Genomic DNA, 23,941 nt, shown 5'->3' on the forward strand with positions numbered 1-23,941 from the left:
TCCTGACTGGATTTTTCCCACTGCTGCCTGCCCAGTTATTCCTGCTCTTGCCCCTGGACCAGCACAGGATTTTTCAGCTCTCTGTTCCTCTCAGTCAAGCTGAGGTTTGCTCAGAAGGAAAGACAGCCACAGACTAATATTAATTGGCTCCCAACCCACACGGTCCAAAATAATGATTCCTTTCTTAATCCCGGGGAGTTGAGCAATTTGTCTCAGTCCTGGGCTTTTCACATTTGCCCAAGGCCAGAAATATTCCTAGGAAGTAGCCCAGAGAGAGAGGTAATTCAGTGTATTTGCCTGTCTTATGAGCCTGGCTCCTGCAGATCTGCCCAAGGCCCATTAAAATGCCCATCAAGGTGGGCCATAAATCCATGGAAATGATCCAGCCCTGCTGCTTTATGTCCAGGCTGGCAGCTGCACTTGGTCAATTGAAGGTTTGGATCATTTTTTAAGGCTGCTCTGGAATTTTTATGTTCTGCCAGCACGAGGAGGGGCTGGCACAGCAGAGCCTTTGGGAAGGGAGATTTGGATCCCACCTGTGTGAGAGGGGCTGCTCCAGCACTGCATCCTTGGGAAAAGCAAGAAGGAAGGAAGGAAGGAAGACAAACCCCCTGTGCCACGTCAGCTGCTCCCAGCCCATCTGGTGTCTGGGTGGTTGTACCCAAGACCCAGATTCCAGCAGTCCCCAGAGCCCCAGCTTCCAGAGCTGCCGAGCTGTGGCAGCATCCTGCCAGGAAAACAGCCAGACTGCATCAGAGGGGGAGGAGCGACAGCAGAAACAGGGTGGGACCCACGGCAGAGAGCTTAATTGAGACCTAAGGACTAATTCCACTTGGCAGCTTTGGCAAGTGCAGGGAGCACGGAGAGCAGGGATTTTTGGAAGCTGTCACACAGACAGGGTGGTGGCTCCAGAGGGCTGTGCTGAGGCAGGACAGAGCAGGGGTGGGATGGGATCTCCTGAGCTGGGGTGAGGGCTTTGCAGGGAACAGAGTCCTGACAGCTTTTCCTGCTTCAGGAACAGCTCAGCTCCTTGCACAGCTCCTGAATGACTGCAGCAGTTGAGGGATCATCGAATCATGGAATGGGTTGGGTTGGAAGGGATCTTAAAGCTCATCCTGTCCCACCCCTGCCATGGACACCTTGCACTATCCCAAGGTGCTCCAAGTCCCATCCAACCCGGCCTTGGGCACTGCCAGGGATCCAGGGGCAGCCACAGCTGCTCTGGGCACCTGTGCCAGGGCCTGCCCACCCTCCCAGGGAGAGGCAAATCCCCCAAAACTCTTCACAGAAAGATGTGAACTCACCCAGGTGAGAGGACAACAGGGTGAGTGACTGAGCAAGCCGAGAGATTCCTTCCTGGATTAACAAGAAATGCTTTCTCCTCTCCCAGATGATCAATAAATGCTGTTTTCTCCTCTCCCGGGTTATCAATAAATGGTTTGTTTCCACCTCTCACCTGTTATTTTGCGGGGAAGGTCGCTCCCTGCCAGCCATGTTTTTATCTCACCAATTAAAGCTCCCTGTCAGCTCTATTTAATCTTCCTTCTGTCCTAATGAGCCCAGCAGATCCCAGCCCTGCTCTCTGGAGAGCTGCATCCCTGGGGATGGCCCTGCCACAGCAATACCCAGGGCACCTGGAATTCCCTGCACGAGGCCAGCCAGCCCTGGTGGCACCTCCAGGCATCACTTGGCTGCTGCAGCACCACTTGGATCCCATCTGCTGTCCCCAAGGACACAGCACTGCTCTGCTGGGAAGGAAGGGATGCCTTGAGGAGAGGGGCTGAAAAGCAAAGCCTTGGAGCAGCCCTGGCCTCAGTGAGGTCTGCAGGTGGACACTTCACTGGTCATCAGAAGGTCACCTGCAGGACAGCTGGGCCAACAGGGGGAAAAACTGAACTGGGACATTCCACAAAGGCAAAACTACAGTGAACAAGAAAAGGAAGAGTTTTCTGTGAGTGCATCTCTCAGGTAAGGCAGGAAAGGATTCCCAGGTTTTTCCAGCCATCTCACAGCTGCTGGTGCACTTTACACTGCCTGCAGATCTCACAGCAGGAACTGCAATCCCTCTTCCACACCAGGAGGAAAACAGGAACACAAGCTGGGATGGGATTTACTGAGCAAAACAAGGTGATATAACCAAGTGAGTTTATTGTAGGAACACCTGGAGACACGTCCTGGCCCCAGGGAGGAATCTGGGACCAGTGAACCATTGTCATGTGCAGTTTGTCCAGACAGACCCCAGACAACTATGGAACAACAGAGTCAGTGTTGTACAGCCCAGAACAAGTGCTTGGACAGCAATCCTGTTCCTCAGGAGCCTTCCAGAGCATTCCCAGGAGTTCCAGCAGATCCAGAGCATCCATCCAGGATGGTCAGCCCAGAGCTGGGAAAGGCTGGAGCCAGCATGGACATGGGGCTGAGCACAGCAGGGCTGGCCACTGCTCCCAGCACGTTCCTTCCCTCCTGGAGCAGCCTCAGGACGTCTGGATGGGATCTTCATAGAAAGTCTTGGCCATGGCATGAGCCACCTTGAGCACCTTCTTGTCCTTGGCCTCGGGGCCCATGTGGCTGCGGGCCAGCCCCAGCCAGTACTGCTCTGTCCTGGCCAAGTACTGGGCCTGGGCCTCCCCAGGCTGCACTGCTGGGTGCTGCTGCTCCCCTGGGCAAAGAGAGGGACACACAGGTCACACACAGCTCCCCAGGGCCACATCAGCCAGGCCACGTGGGGCTGAAGGTAACAGCCTGAAAATCTAGCAGCAAGCAGGAAAATTCCTCTTTTATTCCAAGAGCAAAGTGTTAGGAAAGCTGCTTCTGCTGGAAACTCACCTGGATGCCAGGGAGACCTTCAGGCTCCCACAGAACCAGGCACTGCACTAAACCCCACTTCAGGGCAGTATGGAGACAGCATTCATTAGTAATTACCTTCCTCATCTTCACTCTCCTCTTCAGAGCTCTCCTCTTCTTCTTCCTCCCCTCCCTCTGCACCTTCCACATCACCATCCTCCTCTTCATCTGACTCTGACTCCTCCAGCCATTCCTGGGTTTCTTGGATGAGAAAGGAAAGAGAGGCACAAAAAGAGAATTAAGGTCCAAAGAGAGAGTTAAGGTCCAAAGAGATAATCAAGGCACAAAGAGCTAACCCCAGGTAATGCCCATGTGCTCTGCAGGACCCACTGCCCTGAGACACTGGGGACAGGCAGGAGCATCCCTGCTCCCTGGAGGAGTGGCCAAGGCTGGCACAGCAGGATTCCCAGGATGGCCCATGCCACCACAGCTCTGTTTACAGCTCTTGGATTTCCACAGGGCAGAGCTGACTGTCCAGTGACCCCAAAGCTCTGGCCCACACAGGTAAGCCACTCTTTCCCATCCAGGGAAAACCTCCACTCAAAGGTTCTCCACCAGCCCTGAGGAAGCCCCAGAGTTGTTTTCTCCCCCAGTGTTGCTGCCCTGAAGGCACAGGCAGAGCTCCCAGCACAGAGCTTACTTGGATCCATCTCCAGCAGCACCTTCCACTGGTCCATCCTGTGCAGGTCGATGCTGTGCAGGTCACTGAGGGTCACCTGGCGGTCGCCCACCTCGAACATGCCCCCGTACACGTAGAGCACCCCGTGCTTCACTGCCACCATGGCACTGGAGCGCGGGCACGGCTCCACGGGCTGGCCCAGGGCTCCACCTTCCTCCTCCTCCTCTTCCTCCTCCTCCTCTGAGCCAGACCTATCCTTGTCTTCTGCAGCTGCAGGGATCACCTGCTTGATGGTCATGACGGTGCCATCCTCTGCCACCACCTCCTTGACGATCTCCAGGGGGCCCTGGGGCGGCGGCAGCGGCAGCTCCTCCCCTCCGGCAGCCTCGGCCTGTCTGCCACGCCTGCGCTTCCTCCGCTCTGACTTGGGGCCCTGAGAACAGCAATTGAGGAGATTTTGTGGGATTGCATGCAGCTACCAGCAGTTCATACAGACAGCACGGAGGGAAGGAACTGTTCCTTTTTTCACCACAATTTAAAGTCTCAAGTGATCAGTGCAGTTCCTCCTACAGCATGAGCTTCTCCCAGCCTACAACAAGGAACAGCGAAGATCCTGGAGAACCCAGGGTGTGGAATTGCTCTCTCTGTTAAGAGAGGAGCAGCTCTCCTGCTCCCAGGTGCCACAAACACACAAAGGCCACTCTTCTGTGACAAGGGAAAGTACCCCACGATTTCCTGAAATCACAACAATTGCTGGGTGCTAAATTACAGCCCATTACCAGGCAGCACTCCAGGTCTTGGAAGAACTCTCTGAAAGGGCTGGAAAACAATCAGTTTGGGAAGGCTGAAGCAAGCAGCTGAATGGCTGTTTGCCTGTTATTATGGGATTGACTTCTCCATTTGGAGAACAAAGCCAGGAAGGGGCAGGGGGAAGGAGAAGCTGAACCAGGTTTGCACCTCCCTTGGCCTGTGAGAGCGGTTCAAACACAATCAAAGAGCTGAGCTGAGCTCTGAAGCTCTTGGAAACAAGGTTAATATTTCATCTCTTCTGGTAGCTCATCAGCACTGGGGAGAAAAGGGAAGGGTTTGATCCCAAAATCTTTTCACAGCAGCTTTGAGTGAACTCTGCTCATGTCAGACTCATCTGGCCTGGAGAGGGCTTTCAGCAAAACACCAGAAATATGTTTTCAAGCTGCTCTGCTTCATTTTGCATTCCACAATAATGGGGCAGCTTGATTCCTGGAGGAGAGGGATTGCTCAGGTGCACCCTGAGCTACCAGAAATAGAGGATTTCTTTAAAGAGAGAAAAATCCTTGCTCCATCCCTGGAAATGTCCAAGGCCAGCTTGGAGCAGCCTGGGCTCATGGAAAGTGTCCCTGCCCATGGCAGGGTGGAATGAGAGAATCTTTAGGGTCCCTTCCCACCCAAACAATCTGTGAAATCTCAAAAAGGCCAAACCAGCCATAAAGGATGTGCCAGGTGATGAAATGAGTGAATTCTTTAACCCAGACCTTGAGCTGTGCAGGGAACCAGCGATTCTTCCCGATGTCATAGAAATAAATGTCATTGAAGAAGTCCCCCTCGATGCTCTCCTCCTCCTCCTCATCCTGCACCCCCCCAAACAGGAGGCAGCGGTTGTTGGGAGCAGCAGCCACAGCAAAGCCAGACCTGGGGCTGGGCTTCACTCCAGAGGGGCTGAGCCGACTCCAGCTCCACCTGTCTGCAAGGAGAGCACAAAGGTGAGCAGCAGCACAGCAGAATCCTGCCTGGTTTGTGTATAACAAGCTCTCAGAACTCCAGCAAGGAATTCTGATGCCTTGGGAAGGCTGAGCTGGAACAGAGGCTGGACAGAGCTACAGAATAAAGCAGGGATTTATTGAAAGGATCTCCTCAATGGATACACCTTGGGCAGCACAAGAGCCCAGCCAGGGCTGCACCCAAGATAAACCAAAATGGCCCCAAAATGAACCCAAGATAAACCAAAATGGTCCCAAAATGAACCCAAGATGAACCAAAATGGTACCAAAATGAACCCAGGATGAACCAAAATGGCCCCAAAATGAACCCAGGATGAACCAAAATGGCCCCAAAATGAACCCAAGATGAACCAAAATGGTCCCAAAATGAACCCAAGATGAACCAAAATGGCCCCAAAATGAACCCAAGATGAACCAAAATGGCCCCAAAATGCTCGAGCGCTCCCGGGGTCTCTCCCTGGGATCAGTTCTGCTCCATTTGCACCTTGCAGTTCATTGTCCCATTCCAGCTTTAGCCCCTGCATTCCCACCCTGCTTGTTTTTCTCTCTCCAGCCCACGGTGTTTGTGCTCTTGGGGCTGAGATTGGGATCATTTGTCCTTGGTGCCCAGCTGGAGCAGGAATTGTTTTGTGTCCCTGCTCTGTGCACAGAGCTCAGCATCCCCTGATGTGAGCCCAGACCCACACACTAAAGCAGCACAGAATGTGAAAAATAGAAAATCTAAAACCTGAGGCATCAATTCCATGCCCTGTTTTGGACATTCTCATGGCACCTTCAGGATTTTCCAGAAATTTCTGGACCAAGGAGACTCTTGAAAGTGTCTGCACCTTTACTGGTGGGTGAATTCAGCCAAGGCCTGATCAGATGCAGCCTTCAAGCACCAAAAAACATCCCTCAGTTTTTCCATGGAGCCTTCCCACCTTCTATCAGTTCCCTCAACCTCTTCTGCCACCCTGCACTGCTGCCTTACCCCCCAAAATAAACACAGATCATCCCAAAAACCCCAGCCAGGCTTTAAAAGAGGGCTCAGCAGCAGGACAAGACTTGTGCTCTATCCCTCTGCTTTTCTCCAATCCCTTCTACTCTGACTTCAGAGCAAATCCCTGAAATTCAGGCTGGGAGAAGATTGCCAGGCCCTGTGCTTCTGAAGGAACTGCAATCCCAGCAAGATTAAACTATAAATAGGAATAAAGCAAACAGGGCCTGGAGTCCAGACAGTGCTGCTGACCAACCCTCCTCCCCAAACCCCATCCCAGACAGCCAGGTTTGGAGAAATCAATCACAATTTCAACATTTTAGAAATTCAGCTCCAAGAAAATTGTCTCAATGCCTGAGTCAGGGAGGAAATCTCCAAAGGGAACTGATGGAATTCCTATTCCAATCCAAGCTAACCAAAGAGCCACCATGGATCAAGCTGTCCCACCAGGATTGTACCCCATGGAATGGGCCCAGCCTGGAGCAGGGACATAGCTGAGTGATTCTCCCTGTCCTTATCTCAATCCATGAGTCTCCCATTGGGTTTTCTCTCCCTTCTCCAGCTGGAGCAGCTTCAGCAGGTCCCTGGCACACCCAGGAATACCCAGCAGAGGGGAATTCTGCAATCCCAAAGATTTTCTGTTGTGAACAGGAAAGTGCTGATCAAAATGTCCCAGAAACAGGAATTTGGAAATGTTGTTTTAATTCCCTCCCACATACAAACTGGGGGAAAAAAAATCACTAAAATCTCTTTTCCTGCATTTCTTCCTGAGCCAACAGTGGGGCACAGAGGTTATCACTGAGAGGGGAATTTGGTTCCAGTTTTTTTGTGTTATTCCAAGGAAGGAGAGGATTTGCATTCCCAGGGCAGTGCTCACCTTCCTCCTTGCCTGTCCCTTCAGCCTTCAGCAAGAACATGTCTGTGTGCAGGGTGCCTTTGTCCACATCCTTCTTGATCCTCTGCAGGGAAGGGAAACACAGAGATGCTCAGGAAACAGCTTCAGTGGCCAAACCACAGAGGGATCCAACTGGAAATGCAAACACAGGCTCTGGGCAAGGAGAGGCCCCTCTGGAGCACCAGGCAGCTCCAAACCATGGGATTCAAAGCAGGGATAACTCCCTGGATGTGCCAGAATCCTGCCTGTGGCAGCAGGAATGGCTCTCAGGCTGCAGCTTGGGATGTATGGAGACTGTGGGATGCAGGAATTCTGGCACCCAGAGCAGAATAAATTGTCACAGGGGACTAAAACCAACTGGTTTGCAAACAAAGGAAGGGTGGGCAGCACTGAGGAAACAGAAGAGCCAAGGTCCTGCCTTTTACTCTGCCCCAGACAGGACCAGCTGCTCTCAGGGCTGATTTGACTCCTGTGAAAGGAGAATTCCCACCCCCCAGTGGGACATGACAACTTTCCAGGGCCTGCAAGGCCCTCTGGGATTCTGTTCTGGATGCTGAGCAGAAGCTCTGCTGTGCAGTGGCCCACCCCTGTGAGCAGCCCAGGCTGTGGGTCCCTGTCATCCCATGAGCCAGCACAGGAGGGACAGAGGTGACAGCTCTGTCCCCCTGCAGCTGGCAGCTTTGCACAGCACTGAGCAACAGGTTCATCCTCCTGAACAGAAGCAGAAACTCCCATCCCTACAAAAGGCAGCAGCAAGGACAAGGTGAAAGCTCAGCAGAAGCCATGAAATGCCTGATTTTCAGTGTGATTCCCCTGCTCCTCTCCCTGGATTCCAGTGCTCATGGCAACAGCAGCAGCCCAAGGCAGCTCTGTGCCACACCACCACAGGAGCTGTGCTAATAATGTCATTAGCCAGCCATCCTTCCTGCACTGCTTCCTTGCCATTCCCTTCCTCCTGGGATCAGGAACTCTGCTCCCAGGATGGCAGCAGGGATCAGGAACTCTGCTCCCAGGGTGCCCCCAGTGCATCCCAGCAGTGCATCCCAGCAGTGCACCCCAGGTCCAGCCCTCAGCAAGATGAGCTCTATGCAGACCACAGGATGCAGGAATTTTGACACCCACAGAAGATAAATAAATTGTCACAGGGGATTAAAAGCAACTGGGTGCAGCCCTCTCCTGCTGCACAGCTCTGTTGTGCTGCAGGATATCCAGTTCCTGGGACTGGTGCTCAGTTCTTAGGGAGAGGAGAGGGAAGTGTTCTCCAGGCACTGCACAACCCCAGCCAGGTGAAGTGTGAGGAGCACAGCACTGCCTGAGAGGCAGGAGAGCAAACACAGAGAGCAGCTGGTTCCCAACCATCCAAGCTGTGTGGGAAATCCACATTCCTCTCTCCTGAAAAGCTCCCTGTAGTAAACACACTGTGAGTGCACCATGACAAAGCTCCCTGGGCTCAGAGAAGCCCCCTGAGGTGCAGTGGGAGTCACTTTTTGTTGTCACAGACACTCCATCCCCTCCCAGCCAGGACAAGTCAGCCCTGAGCAAATCCTTCCATCACTCACAAGAGGTTCCTGCTCCCCCCTTGTCCCTGGTGCTTTCCAGTGCCAGGTGTTTGTTTTCCAGGAAAATCTGGCTGGGGTACCCTCAGTGGGCAGCCTGTGCTTTGCACATGCAGGGACAGTGGGGAGGTGCAAGAGCTTTACAGGCATCAGCTGAAAATTCAACTCTAACAGACTGCAAAGGAACTGAGGCACAGAGAGCTTGAGGGGTGGAATCAAGATTCCCTAAAATTGCCTGATAGGAGATCAATAGTGTCAAAGAACATCCAAATAGCAGAAGTGTTCAGCAGGCAGAGCTGCAGAGGGACCAGTCCCACCAGACCTCACAATTCAGCCTCTTCCACATCTCCCATCAAATCCACTTCAGCTTTGTGACAAATGCCACTAAAAAACCCCAAAACAACAAAATCCCCACAGCCCAGCCATGCCTGGCATCCCAAAGCCCTGCCCACGTGTAACTCCAGCCCTCCCCTGGCCTGTAGGCTGCACCTGCAAGGTGGAGCAGCAGCAGCTCCAGCCCCTCTGTTGCCTAGCAATGGAGCTTGAGCCAGCCCAAAATGCAGCTCGCTGCAGCAAGCCCCATCCCCGGCACAGGGAAGGGCTGAGGACATCTTTAGGATCAGCAGGAGAGCAGCTCTGAGCTCCTCTGGGCATTGGGAGGTCTGTTCTGGGCAGGGCTGGCAGCACCCACAACATCCCTTCTGTAGGAATTGCAGAAATTGCATTTATCATCCCCAGGCTGCTGCTGAAACAGAACAGAGACACCACAGAGCTGAGAATCCTGCTCTCTAAAATATCAGGCACCAGCACCTCAAGGCAGTCACACCCAGGGTTGGAAAGCTCCTTTTTAAATTCATCATTTGCAGCCTGGTTTGCTCAGGAAAATCCACAGCAAAGCTGAGGGGAGCAAGGTGCTGGCCCTGCTCTGCAGGTCCTGCAGTGCCTCACAAACTCACTCCATCTTTCCTGCTCTATTTTCCCAGCCAGTAAAGAGACTTTTTAATCAGGTCCCATGAAGGGAATTCAGCCCTGGACTGCCATGTTAGTGAGAACAGACTCTCCACATCACTTCTGCAAGCACAGGGAATCAAAGCAGGCACCAAAACTCTGTTCCTGCCTTCCCAGCTCCCTGCCCATCCCAGGACAGCAGTCCTGCCACGTCACCTCCCTCCTCCAGCAATGTGACAGCCAAATGATGTCCCTATTCAAAAAGAAGAGCTATTAGGATTTTCCTCCCCTCTTCCCTTCAAAATTTCCCATCCCATGTGTGACTTAGTCCTGCCTCTCCTTGGAACACTCTGCATTTGATGAATGGTGCTTTCCTTGGATATCTGCCTGGTTTCAGATGTAAAAATGTCTTCAAACTCCCCAAAATGTCTTCACAGCAGCCCTGACTGGAGCATCTGCCCCTGTAACTGGAGACAAGGAGCAAGTCCTCTCCTGTAGCTGCCCAACTCCAATTAAGTATTGTTTTCTCCATGTCTACCTTCTCCCAAGAGCATCCCAGGCAAACACATTTTCTGCACTTCAAAGCAAACCCAGACACTCAGCTCCACAATCAGCTCTAAGTGAAGACACAATGAGAATTAAATAGCCACACATTACCAGAAGTGGGTCTCTCCTAGAGGGGCCATATCCTGCTGAATTTAATTTTCAGGAGCATGCTGAAGGCTGCAGAGAAAATTCTGCTCAGAGCTTTGGTCAGTTTGTGCTACAAAAGCAGAGCCTGGCAGGAATGGCCCATCAGAGAGAAGCACACAGAGCTCTCCACATGACAAAGCAAGGAGATTTTTTACATCTGTGGAAAATGTCTTGTTTTAATGGAATGTCTGTTTTGCTTTAATGGAGTGCCTGTTCTAATGGAAAAGCTGTTTTCCAAGCTGCAAGAGAACCTCCTCTAGCTCCCATCCTCACCCAGTGCCCTGCCAAAGGCTGAGAGCAGCTTTGCATCCCCCCATCCTTTCTCCTTCATCTTCCCCAGCTCACACCAACCCAGAGCAGCAGTGGAACAGACCCAGCTGCAAACATGTGAGACTTTTCTATCTCCATGGGGCACCTGGAACCCAGCTGCTGCCAGGAGAGCTCCAGAGCCAGCAGAGCAGCAGCTCCTGCTCCCTGCCCACCCTCAGGAGTGAGCACAGCACAGGAAGGGAAGGGGACAAAGCCCCTCAGGTGCAGAAGGCTCTGTGTCGTTACTGCTGCTGAATCCAAGGCACATCTGACGAGGCAGAGCCCAAAGCTCAGGCCCTGAGGAGGCACAAATGCTTCTAAATATACAGAGACACCAACTCCCCTCTCTCCTCTCCCTGCTTCCCTCCTTTGTTCATTTATTCCCCTCAGAAGAACAAGGCGTCCTCCTCCCCTGCTGCTTTTCCACGGGAGCAGCAGGATCCAGGCCTCTGCCTCATTCCCAACATGAAAAGCTTTGGCAGGAGCTTCTGCTCAATGAAACACTTCCTTCCTGCTGCCCAGCATGGCCAGGGATACCTGCTCACTGAGGAATGTGCTCTCTGGTAAAAATTCCCAGGATTAACAGAGCAAGGAGCAGAGCTGGGAGAGCCTGGTGCTTGTCAAAAGTCTTTTTTGGCTTATTGAGTTTGCTCCCTCACCTCTGCCACTGATGGCACAAAATAAAAGTCTCTTGGCAACTGCTGCTTTTAACCTGCAAGTGCTGAAGCACGAAGGAGTACCTGAGAATGCTTTAAGTTGCCAAAAAAATGTCATTTCTCCCAGTTGCTTATTCCTCCCTCAGTGACATCAATTCCTTCTGTTGGATAAGAACAGCAGGGAGAATAAAGAAGTCATCTGAACCAAGATTAGCCCCTCAATCAGCAGAACTGCATGGAAAAAAGGCAGAATGAGAAGATGTAAATGAGAAGATGTTCTGGTCCCCAGCCTGTGGACAACACCTGCCAGCACACAGTGTCCCCTACCTGCTTGGAGTAGCCCCCATAGATGATGATGTTGCCCTCAGGGGTGGGAATCATTTGACAGCCAGACCTTGGAGCAGGCCCCATCCCTGCAGGAGCCAGCTTGCTCCAGGTGAAGGAGTCCAGGTTGAAGGTGTACACATCGTTGTAGTAGATGAAATCTCTGCAGAGAGCACATGGGGACACTCAGGACAGGATAAAACAGCATTTCAGGACAGGATAAAACAGCATTTTGCTCACAGCCCCCATTTCCACAAGACAAGGATCTGACAAGATTGAGAGGCTAAAAACGCTGGACTGAGCTGTGGCTACAAGCTGCTTCAGTGCTACAATGATTTCTCCCACACCTGAAGACTTTAAATCAAGATCCTTCGTCTTTCTAACACAAAAATCCAGTTCAGTCCCAGTCCTGCTGAGGATAACTCTTCCATTCACACCCAGATTTCTGTCACTGGTGAAATTTTGTTGCCTTTCTCAAGGAGGACTCAAACTCCCAGGCACCCCAGCCCCCCACCTTGCACTCTCATGGAAACCTCCAAAGATGATCAGCTGCCTTTTGCACGCAACCATCCGATGTCCACTTCGTCCAGAGGGCCCTCCTGGTGCCCTGAAACACAAAGAAATTCCATTTCTCAGCAAAATCCCCTGCCCTGGTAGTGCCTCAGGCCACTTTGATGGCAGTCACTGGCAGCTGAGCTGGCTGAGCTCAGCCCCTCCTGGAAATGGGCACCACTGGCAACGTGGCTGCCTCAATCCATGGCTGCTTTTCCCCAGGACAGGATGGATGCTCTTCCAGGAACTCTTGGGACTGCACAGGCAGTTCTATTCCTAGAGATAAACCACCCTAAGAGCACCCAGAGTCTTTCCAGTGATGAGTCAGGAGCTGATTCTTTAGCAGAGTTTAATGAACAGCACTTCACAATTGCAGGGAAGACACTCCAAACTGAGATGTTTTCTCCAAGCACCAAGAGACAAAGCCTGGCTCTGCCATCCCCCTCCCTCAGAGTCTCAGGAAATCAACACCACCTTCACTCATCCACCTGCAGTTTGGGTACGACTCCAAACCAGTGAAAACACTCCATGAATTACCCAGATTTCCTCAAGAACAAAGGCACTGCAGCAAAACAAGTCATCATTGTCAGCATGATCCCACTGAAGGAGGCAGGGATAGATGGGAAGGAATTCCTCCTGGCACAGGTGCCCACAGGGCAGGGATAGATGGGGTGTTGGGAAGGAATTCCTCCTGGCACAGGTGCCCACAGGGCAGGGATAGATGGGATGTTGGGAAGGAATTCCTCCTGGCACAGGTGCCCACAGAGCAGGGATAGATGGGATGTTGGGAAGGAATTCCTCCTGGCACAGGTGCCCACAGAGCCAGGGATAGATGGGGTGCTGGGAAGGAATTCCTCCTGGCACAGGTGCCCACAGCAGCTGGGGCTGCCCGTGGATCCCTGAAAGGTCCAAGGCCAGGCTGGACAGGGCTTGGAGCAGCCTGGGATGGTGGAAGGTGTCTCTGCCCATGGAAGGGGAGGAACGGGATGGGATTTAAGGTCCCTTCCAACCCAACCCATTCCATGACTCTGTGACTCACTCCATGACCCTACACACTCAAAAACAGCCACACACTCCTGTTCAGCTCTCCCAAGCTTTCCTGACCTTTCAGTTAAATGTCCAGCTTTTATTTCCAGGAACAAGCAACACCCCCTCCATGTGTCCCATCCACAAGGCTCCCGAGGAGCTGGGCAGCTGGACACCAACCCAACATGGATCCATCCTCCTTCCTCCTCCTTCACCCCCAGCATCACACAAAGACAACAAAAACAACCCAACAACCTTCCAACAGCCAGCTCTAGGCCAAAGAGAGTTTGCTGTGTGTTCTCTGCCCCCATGGATGAACCCACCCTGTTTTCCCTCACTGAGGAGTCTCCCAAAGCTCCCAGCTGGCACCAGAGCTCAGCCAGACTCCTCCACCAGGCAGCCCTAAGGTGGGGAAGTGATTGCACAATCAGGGCCTCAATAAATAAAGCTGAAAACAGCAGCATAACCTAAAGCCACAACCCCTGGCCACACCTGGAGTGGCAGCAGGGAGCTGGGAATGTGGGGATGGATTTCTGTGGAGAGAGAAAATGAGGGCCCTTATTCACCATGGAAAATGACAACCTCACCCTGGTGATAATGAGAAACTCCACCAGAAGAGCAGCATTTGGGGAAGACTGAATTAATATTGATTGCTTGGACTCTTTATTCTAACAGAGAGGAGGTTTTTCCAAGCATTTACTGGAGCTTTAGTATCACCCTGCAGAACAGCACCTCTGGTATTAATTTCATCAAGACTTGAAATCATTATTTTCTCTTGCTGTAACAAAGTTCCTGTGTCATTACTCCAAAAGATGGCACTTTTTAAATTATCTCTTTATTTTTTTTTAAGAGGAGGATGAATTAAACCCAACATGAGCACTAAAATCCTGTTCTCAGAGAATATCTTGTGCCTTGTTTCTCAAACACGTTTCCTCTGAGTTTAAAATCAATAGAAGTTTATTTATTGATGTGTTTTAATAAAGCTCCCACCCATGTAGATTTAACTCCAAGTCACAAATGGCACAGTCAGGCAGGACTGGCAGTGATGCAGAACCTCATTCCCACTCCAGGAGGTTCTTCCTGCAACTTGTTTCCCCAAACACAAACTCTTCCCTTTTACCTGTTCCAGTGCTCCTGGTCCCAAAGAAACACTTTGGAAATGGCCTCCCAGACTTTGTGATTAATGCTCTCTTTCATGGGGCTGACACCAGAAGGCAGACATGTAGGAGGGAGCTGTAAATTCTCCAGATTTTTTTTTAAAATAGATGAAAAACTGGCTAAGGACTGGCTCCACACATGTACAGCATGAGGCTGAGCTGAGCTCCTCCATAAACAATTTTCTTTTGCCTGTGGAGTTACTCTGGGATTTGTAGTAACAAATCAGAGCTGCATTCAGCCCCCAGATTCATGAATTACTTGTCCCAGTGGCTACAGGATGCAGGAGTTGCCTCTTCATCCCCAGGATGCTCAGGAGAAGCTTGGGAGTGCTCAATAATAATAAAAGTGGGGATGAAGAGAACATTCCATCACAGGGCACCTGAGGACAGAGCACTTTTATCCTGCAGAGGAACTGAACTCAGGGTTTGTGTTGTTTTACACCAGTGGCACACACAGATCCTGTCCCCTCATGTCTGGACACTCAGGTGGAAACAGAGAAGGGAAAACACAACTGGCACAGAGCCCAAAATCCTCAATTCCAACCCCTCACAGTTGTACACCTGGATCCTGATCTACCAAAGAACAAACTCATTTCTGGGCTGACAATCTACTTGTTTTACACCAAAACACCCTTTTCTTTATGCACCTGGTGGGGCAGGACCTGATTTTTCTGGTGAGCAAGGAGAGGCATCCATCACACCCAACCCTATGCTGGGCCATCTTCCCCTGCAGGGACTGCTCCAGTTCAACAGACACTGGTGAAACTGGGAAATTTCCAGCAGCACATGCCACCAAATCCTACAGGAAGCACCAGCACCACTGCAGAGTGTCACTGAAGGGAGCTGCAGGGCAGGGATGTGGCAATTCCCAAGCACAAGCCCCAGGGATGCTCCCTGCCTCTCCCTGAGGGAGGGCACTGGGACTCACAGAGCTGACTGGGAATGCTCTCTCTAGGGAGGAATGAGGCAATTAGGTTAAAATATTGCTGCTCCAAGGCAGGGTAACAACCAGTTCATGGACTGAGGAAACCTCAGGCATCACACACACAAGATAAGGTGGCTGCACTAAGTCAAAGTCAGCTGCTGGCACGGCTTCTGACGGGCTGGGATTTGCTGTGTTTGGATCATCTTTGTGCATGCAAAATGCAAGGAAAACACAGCTAAATCCTGCTAAATTTAGCAACTTTTAACTCTGTCAGGCAGCCTGGCACCACTGTGCTAGGAGAAAATGGAGCTGCACTTCCCCAGCACAGGGAAGTTTTCAGAGTTAGGCAAGGTTTTCTCTTCCATTCAGAATCAATACCTACTTTGAACACAACAGGGTGTAAATAGGGGTTGAAATGGGATCAAGCTGGACAGATTTGGTGCTCCCACCTGAAGGAAGAACATGGAGCTCCCAAGTGATCAAAAGCTGCTGCTTTTCTCAGTGCACTTTGAGGGTGACCTGGAGCTCCAGCCCACCAAAAGCTGTGTTCTGGTACAAGACAATCCCAAAATCCAAGAGGAAGCCAATCCCAAACTCAAACCCAAATCCACTCCCCTGCCTCTCAGTCCACTGGATGTCACTAGAACTCTTCCCTCATGCAAATACAAACAGCAGCAGCCAAAGCAAGGAGCCAAAGGTTAAAGAAACATCAACACAGGACTTTGGGCCAGATCCACTGAAAACATTTACACTTTCACTCCTGTCAAAAACTTTTGGCACCTGTTTCCTTTGACAGGCCTGGCTTGTTTATCCTCAGGAATCTCAAGGCAGCAAATGGCAGGAGTGAAGTTGGGTAGATAAAAAGTGGCTTCTCCAGTGATGTTAAAATTGGGAGACCCTTATACAGCCCCCACTGGAGGAGCCCAGGAAAACAGAGCAGCAGTTTTGGACATCTGCACCTGCTAGGACTGGGAGCAAAGAGCTGTTCATGATACTCTTCCCTTCAGTTAAGCAACATCAAGGCAAACCCACACCCCAAAAATCAGGATTGAAATAAACCAGCTTTGGTCTCAACAGACTTGGAACACATCTCTCATTCCCACTTCTTTCTAGGGGTGTCTTCTCCAGCCCTCTGTATTTAAGGGAGAGCTGGGAAATCAGAGCACTGAACCACGAATCAAACTTGGATCACACTGGCACAGCTCCTCATGAGGCCAACAGCAAGGAGTCACTGAACACCAGGATCTCAGGGATCAGAAATCCAAATTTCCTGGCAAAAGAAGGAGGGCCCAGCACTTACTTGATCTGCTCCCAGGTCTTGGTGGCCAAGTGCAGGACCCAGAGATCTTTGTAGTGGTAGAACTGCTCCCCGTTGGGAGAGGCAAACTCGCCCCCAAAGATCCAGAGCTGCCCCCCAGCCGTGGGCACCACAGCTGCCTGCAGGACAAGGGACAGCTGGGTCACAGAGGGTTCCAAACCAGGCACACACCTCCCCCAGTGCCAAACACACAGCTCCACATCCCAGGGAACAGCAGCAGCAGCTCTCTGGGGCTGAGGGAAGGAGAATTTGGATTAAAGTGTTCAGCACATCTTCCCTAGAGCAAGGCAAAGGGGGCCTGGCGGGCTCTTCCCACCTCCTGGGGGAAGTTCAAAGTGTCCAAGGACACATCTTGGGATTAATGCAACAAAAATTGTTCAACTCTCTCTGTTCAAAAGCAAACTAAAGAAAGAAAACAACAACAACAACAAAAAAACCCAAATACAGAAGGAAATGTGCAGCATTTGGACAAGAGGAGAGACTGTTGCTGCTTTGATTGTGTCATGGCAGAGAGGGATTTTTTTTTATTATTATTTTTTTTTTCACAGAGTAGCACCAAAACACCTCTGGCATGCAAGATGCCAGTTAAAAGCAGGGAGAAGAGCAAGACTCCACTTCACTGAAGTTATCTGTGTTAGGACCAAGGAAAAAGGAAGGAATCCCAAGAAGCAAATGCTGTGGCTGTGCAAATTTCAATTTGTGTGTTCTCCAGGGTACCCATCACAGCTCAGCATTGAGATAATGCTCTCCTTCCTCACAAGGCTTCATTCCCTGCCTGTCTCTCCCAGCAAAAAAAAAAAAAAAAAAAAGATTTTCAGCCCCACAGAGGACCATGCCCTGCCATAAACCAGCCCAAACATGAAATGATTAATTAAGAAAATCCAGGGTGTGCTTTCAGGCAGGATTTGTGGGAACATGAAGTTACCTAAACAAAGGGGATGTGTGCCTGAATTCCATGGGCATCCAGTGCTTAAAAGCTTCAAGGGAAGGTTTATGCAATAGCCTGCTGATACTTGTGGTGACCTTTCCAAGAGCTGGCTTGAAATTCATGACAAAACCAAACCTTTTTCCTTGAGCAACTGCCAAAACCTGCCCATAGCTCCTCTCACCTCAACTCCAACAGTGGATTGTGTGTCAGAGACCAGGGATGACAAATAAACCTAAAAGCATGCACCTAGCAGCCACAGACACACTTCTGTTTAGCTCTGAGCTATACATTAAATACAAAGCCACAAGGAAGACAAACCAGCTCATGAGGCTGAACTGTCCCCTGTGAAACCATAATTAATTATCAGACAGAAACACTGCTGAAGCAGGACTCCTCAGTTTATTGTTGTTGTAATCCAGCTGCAGCTCCTGAGCTCTCCCTTTGGCTTGAGCTGCTCGACAGCCACCTGCTGGCTGCTGGAACGTGGCCTCTGAAACCAAGCTCGACTTTACACAGCACAAAGCAGCCCAAAAATCAAGGCAGAACCTTCAATTCAAGGATGCACAGCTCAGAGCAACACTGGCACTTTATAACAAAGGGATATGAACCTAACTGGGGTGTTGGATCTTACCAGGGAGCTTTGGGATGGGTAGGAAAAGGACACTCACATCCTGTATGGCAGCTTTGGGAAGGCACCAGTCACCCACTGGCTGCAGCAGGTAAGAAAATCCCTCAGCTGGTGAGGGCCAAAGACCTGCAAAAAATACAAGTCTTTGGTCCAGGTTGTGCTGTGCAGGTGTTCACATGAAGTAAACAAACCCAAATTCCTCATCCTCACAAGCAGCCAGTGACCTGGATTTGCAGACAGGTGCACAAGAGCCCAAGTTCTCCCTGCTGGCAGCAGGGGCATGGCTGGGATGTGCATGGATGAGGGCTGTGGCCATGAAGGGAACAATGGATTTTGGGCAAATTCCAGTTTGAAAATTTTGGGCCCCCTGGGATTATGGATTTGAGCTGGTCCTTGTACAATACAGCAAAGAATTAATTTCTGAGGAAGAATCTCCCCCCTGGCTCTGCCAAATCAACAGACACAACCCCAAATCTTCATTCCACACTGAGCACTGCCAGAGGACACCCAGTGACCAGAGCACCTTGGACAGAAAAGCTGAACTGACACCACTGGCAGCCCATTATGAGGAGAACAGAGAGGCAAGAAACCCCCAGGAGGTGCAGAAATTCAAGCCCTCCTCCCAAATCTCCCTCAGAACAATCCCAGCTGCTGCTCTGGCAGCCAGAGCTTTACCTGGTGGGCACAACGCCTCGGGGGTGGGTTGGGGATGTCCAGCTTGGCCCAGCTGTTCTTCCTGATGTTGTAAATGTACAGCTCATTGTACAGGTAGGTCTGTGAGACAGGGAGGGAAACAGCAGCTCAGCTCAGTTCAGCTCAGCTCAGCTCTGCACAGGGGATTTGGGGTGAAGATTGCAAAGCACAACCTCCTCAGAGCTCAGGGAAGGACAAACAGCTCCTGCACTGCACTGGGAGGCAGCAACTCTTCCACTGGGCTGGAATGTTCCTTCCCAAACCCTTGGTGAAGGCTTGAGATATGAGGATTTAAAAAGCTGGAGCTTAACACAGATGTTCAGGTTAAAGGTGCTGAACTCCAGAGCAAAGAACAGCTCCAGGTGGTAAAAAAAGCAGAATTGGTTCAGCTCATCACACTGGGTAACTCTGAGGTGGCCAAATATCCCTGCCAGGCTGGAGTTTTCCAGAGCAGTTTGTGTCCAAGAGCAAAATAACCACTTGCAACCTGCAGAAATTCAGGAAAAAGTGCTCCTGAGTGCAGTAATTTGCTGCTGTTCCCATCTCCAAGGCAGCCAGCAGCAAAGGTGCAGAAATATCTTGTTTTGAGAAGGGCAAGAGATTCTTCACTAGTTATCCCAAATGAGGGGCAGATATGGCTACAATTAAGTCTGGAGAAATTATGAAGCTCTGAAATATTGATGCTGAGACAATCACTCTGACTCCTTAATGGGTTCCAGAGTGTCTCCTTCCTGCCAACTGCTCAGCCATGAGACAGAGCCATGGCAGAATTAAAAGGCTATTTTGCTCCCATTCAGGGACAAATACATATTTTATGACTCTGCCTTGAATTTCCCTTCAAATGAGACCCGTGCAAATTACAGGAAAAGGAGGGAGGGGGGAGATAAAGAAAAATAAAATGAAGTATACATTACTTTTTGGCCATTGAAATATTCACCTCCAAAAAGGATCAGCTCGTCTCTCTCAGGGTGAGCACAGAAGGAGCAGTTCAGCCTGAAAGAGGATAGAAAAAAATAAAAAAAGATGTGAAAGTCCTTAAATCCCTGAATCTTGGAGCTTCTAACTCAGGCACCAGCACCTCTGCCCTCCAGCCCCAAAGGTCTCTCCATCATCTGCCAAATTACCCTGCTGAGATGTTCACCCCAGGGCTAAAAACTTCTCCAAAGAAATTAATTTCTTCAAAACTTCCAGCAAGATGAATGGGGCACTGTCTGAGAGGCTCTCCTATTTCAGGAGCACACGTTACTCTGTGATCTAACTCCCCCTTTGACGTGAGCTCCTGAATTTTAATGCTGGGGTGGCAGGAACAAAAATGACTTTTATGAGGGCACAGAACTCTGGGCTGTCTCCTCTCCATTTATCTGTGTCATTATTCTGCACTTGCTGCTGGTCACTGCTCTCCTGAACACCCCAAGTTTCTGAACCCCACTTAACAAAGTGGTTTTCACCTCATGACACATCCTTTTGCCTCTGAATTCCCTTCAGCCCTCTAACCCAAACCCAGAACTCCCTGTTCACTTCTATTTTCCCTCAAAGCCCTGAAATCTAACCCTGCTTTGCCTCTTTTGTGCTGATGTGATGGTTAAAAAGTGGATTTTGATGCCCAAAACCAGGCTTTTGGTCTCTTTATAACCATGAACTCAGTATTCCAGCTGTTTCATAACTCCAGATATCAGCTATACCTTCCACTCATGGGAAATAACTTTACATAAAGAAATTACATCAAAAGCACTCCCAAGTGGCAGCCAAAGCTTCACACAATCTCTCACCTGGGTGAGGGGGGTGGGCAGGATGACTCAATTACTTGGGTCTTTTTAGCATCCAAACTCTGGAATTCTGCTATCAGGGCTTCAAGATCCTCCTGGAAAGAAAAAGCCAGACATGAGCAGCTTGGCATGCACTGAAGCACTCGTGAAACCAGCACTCACTCCCACAGTTTCCCTTTCTTAAAAAAAAAAAAAAAAAAAAAAAAAACACCTGCCCAAATATAACTGGAAATCTGCTCCCCAAAACTGCTGACAGGCCAAGGGCAGAGGCAGGACTGCAGCCATGGGAGGTTCTGAGCCAGGGTCTCTCCTACCACCCCACTTCAGGTCACTTTGCTGAAGGTGTGCTCCAAGCAGGGATCTCCAAAGCCTGGGAATTGTGCAGCATGGCATCAGCTCTCCCTGCAGCCAGGAGACTCCACAAGGACACCTTCCATGCCTTGGAGCTTTGAATGAGGCCATTAACATCACTTTTTACCAGGGAAAAGTCACTGCTTTGAGGCTTAAACACAAGCAGCCTCTCTAGGAGTGCGAGAAACAAAGGTTCTCATCTGCTTTTAGGGTCAGAAAAGGAAAAGGATGAAGGGGATGGAAAGCAAGAAGGAGCCTTAAACTGTGTGACTGCTGTCACACACAAGGGATCGGAGGAGATTTAAACAAGATTCTGCTTGGAATGTGAGAATGAGGGACCTTAAATCCCACCCATGGGCAGGGACACCTTCCACAATCCCAGCAGGCTCCAACCCAGCCTTGGGCACTGCCAGGGATCCAGGGGCACCCCTGAAGTCCAACTTCAAGGAGTTTTGGACAAAGCTCTCGGGCACATGGGGAATGTTGTGGTATCTCCGCAGGGCCAGGAGCCGGACCGGATAATCTATGTGGGTCCCTTCCAACCCATGGCATCCTTCACGTTCCCGGGGCAGCCCAGATTCCCGTTGGATTCGGTCTTTTGTTCCCAACGCTGCCCTCAACCTTCCCCTGCCCCAGAGCGGCCCCGCGCCCTCCCTGGCGCCCGTCACCTCCTCCTTCTTGGCTCGGCGGGACACCTTCTTCTCCATCTTGGCCAGCGTTTTCTCGGCGCCTTTCCCCTTCTTGTCGCGCTTGCCCTTCTTCCCCATGGCGGCGGGGACGGGACAGCCCGGGATTCCAGCGGGATCACAGCGGGACGGGGCCGGGATACGCCGGGATCACTGCGGGATCACAGCGGGACGGGACCGGGGAGAGATCACAGAGGAATCACACCGAGATACCCCGGGATCGCACCGGGATTCCAGCGGGATCAGAGCGCGACGGGGCCGGGATACGCCGGGGTCGCACCGGGCTGCGATACCCTAAGATCACGTCGGGATCGCACCGGGATACCCCGGGATCACACCGGGATCGCACCGGGATACCCCAGGACCACACCGGGATCACGCCGGACCGGGATACCCCGGAAGACCCCGAGATGGGGTCGCTCCCTGAGCCGCGCGGCAGCGCCCTCTGCCGGCCCGGAGGTCGGATGGCGCTGAGGGGGCGCTGAGGGAGCGCTGTGAGGGCTCCGCGGGCTGCGGCCGCTCCGACCCGGCATCAGGAGACCCGCAGGGCCGGGGAGAGGGGTTCGTGCAGCCCCGCACACCGGCCGGCACAGCCCTGGCACGGCTCGGACACGGTGGGGTTGATGCCCGCCCTGAGGAGAGCGTGGAGCCCACAAAATGGCCCCCTCCCCTCACACAAAATGGCCCCCCCTCAGGGGAGGGGAGGCGAGGACGTGTTTCGAGGGACGAATTAGGCTCTGCTCAGTGGTGCCCACGGGCAGGAAAACAATAATAAACTAAACCACAAGTTCCACCTCAGCGTGAGGGTGGCAGAGCACTAGCCCAGCTGCCCAGGGAAGTTGTGTAGTCTCCATCTCCGGAGCCATTCCAAGCCCACCTGGGCATTTTCCTGTGCCACCTGCCCCAGGTGGCCCTGCCTTGGGCTGGATGATTTCCCTTCCAACCCTAAATATTCCATGATTCTGTGATTAGGAGGAATTTCTTCACAGAAAGAGTGGTTAAACATTGGCAGGGCTGCCCAGGGAGGTTTGGGGTCCCCATCCCTAGGGGTGTCCCAGGAATTCCTGGATGTGGCACTCAGTGCTCTGGGCTGGGGACAAAGTGGAGATCAGTCAAAAATTGGATTTTATGATCCTGGAGCTCTTTTCCAACCCCAGTGATCCTGGGATTCTGTAATTTCATCACCTGAGACACGAGCCAGGCCTGGGGAGGCCCTGTGCAGAAATAAAATAAAATTAAACCACGGGCAGAGTTCCCCAGGGATTGGGGCACTGTGCAAGTGTTTTCATTTCCAGCTGCAGACCTTTGGGAATGGGGTTTATCCAGGCCACTCTCCAAATCCTGAGTTGTTGGAGAGCCAAAAGAAGTTCAGGCACTGTCAGACAGTGCGACAGTGCCAGGCAGCTGCTTTTCCCCTCAGTGGTGGAGAAGGAATAATGATGATTTATGTGCTATTTCACACAGAAATGCTGAGCCCAGGGGAAAATTCCCAGGAAAACACCTGCTTTGAACACCAAAGGGTGTAAATAGCAATAGAAATACATCTTTTAGCTGCAAGTTCATCCCACTGTGTATCAAAATCGCCACCATGATTGTTTCTTGCGGAGCAGAAGGAATAAAATCATTATATTTTTCACTGCATTCCCACAAAACCCCTCATTCCCTGGAAGCAGGGGGAGTTTTCACCACCCCAATTCAGAGAGGATTTCCACTAAGGTACAGTGGAACCTTCAACACCCACTGATTTATCCCAAACATCCAGCACGTGCCATGGAATTACAGGATCAATCCTTTGCTGGGAACATCCACCTACTCTTGAACCCGGGATCAGGGAAAAACACAGCCCTGGAGCACGGGGGGAAGAGCTGGGAAAGTTATTTTGAGGTTGCAGACAATGCTCACCATGAGCAGCACTTTGTTTTTCTGTTTGTTCTGAAAACATTGTGGTTCCAGTCGAGCTGCAGCGTGTCCATGTTTATGTGCAGGAAGGGGAACAGAAGCCCTGGAGGCACCGGGGAAGGGACATTGCAATTCCCAGATGTGGGAGCTCTGCCGAGTTCCCTGGCCCTGCAAACGGGCTCGGAAGTTCCCCCGCTGCTCCTTGGGCTTTAATCTGTGTGTGAAAACACATCCCCCCCTGGTGTCTACAGGTCAGCAATTCCTCTGGGTCCAGATCTTCCAGCACTTTTTAGGGAGGCTTTGAAATGAAAAAGCTGCATTTTCAGGAAATTAACCCTCAAATCTTCACCTGCTGAGGCAGTGAGAAGTCTTTCACCTCCTGCACACCCAGCTCTACTCACTCCCTTTTGGTGCTGCATCATTCACGGTTATTTC

At 51.2% G+C, this 23,941-nt stretch overlaps 1 protein-coding gene across 2 annotated transcripts; it reads right to left on the reverse strand.

Annotated features, from left to right (window-relative positions):
- Positions 1 to 2,150: 2,150 nt before the first annotated feature.
- KLHDC4 (kelch domain containing 4) lies at positions 2,151 to 21,884 on the reverse strand. Of its 2 annotated transcripts, XM_058034084.1 has the most exons (12): positions 21,590 to 21,884; positions 20,574 to 20,665; positions 19,719 to 19,797; positions 18,787 to 18,885; positions 16,538 to 16,674; positions 12,092 to 12,184; positions 11,581 to 11,740; positions 7,074 to 7,155; positions 4,975 to 5,183; positions 3,485 to 3,896; positions 2,923 to 3,045; positions 2,151 to 2,659 (listed from the first exon to the last, which is right to left on the reverse strand). In XM_058034084.1, exons 1-12 carry the CDS (start codon positions 21,686 to 21,688, stop codon positions 2,475 to 2,477), a joined length of 1,770 nt encoding a protein of 589 aa, XP_057890067.1. In that variant the 5' UTR covers positions 21,689 to 21,884; the 3' UTR covers positions 2,151 to 2,474. The 2 variants fall into 2 exon arrangements, with proteins under 2 accessions (XP_057890067.1, XP_057890068.1); XM_058034085.1 differs by lacking the exons at positions 18,787 to 18,885; positions 19,719 to 19,797; positions 20,574 to 20,665; positions 21,590 to 21,884 and adding an exon at positions 18,115 to 18,139.
- Between the last annotated feature and the right edge of the window lie 2,057 nt (positions 21,885 to 23,941).

Source organism: Melospiza georgiana, chromosome 14, assembly GCF_028018845.1.
Source record: "Melospiza georgiana isolate bMelGeo1 chromosome 14, bMelGeo1.pri, whole genome shotgun sequence".
Taxonomy (NCBI): domain Eukaryota; kingdom Metazoa; phylum Chordata; class Aves; order Passeriformes; family Passerellidae; genus Melospiza; species Melospiza georgiana.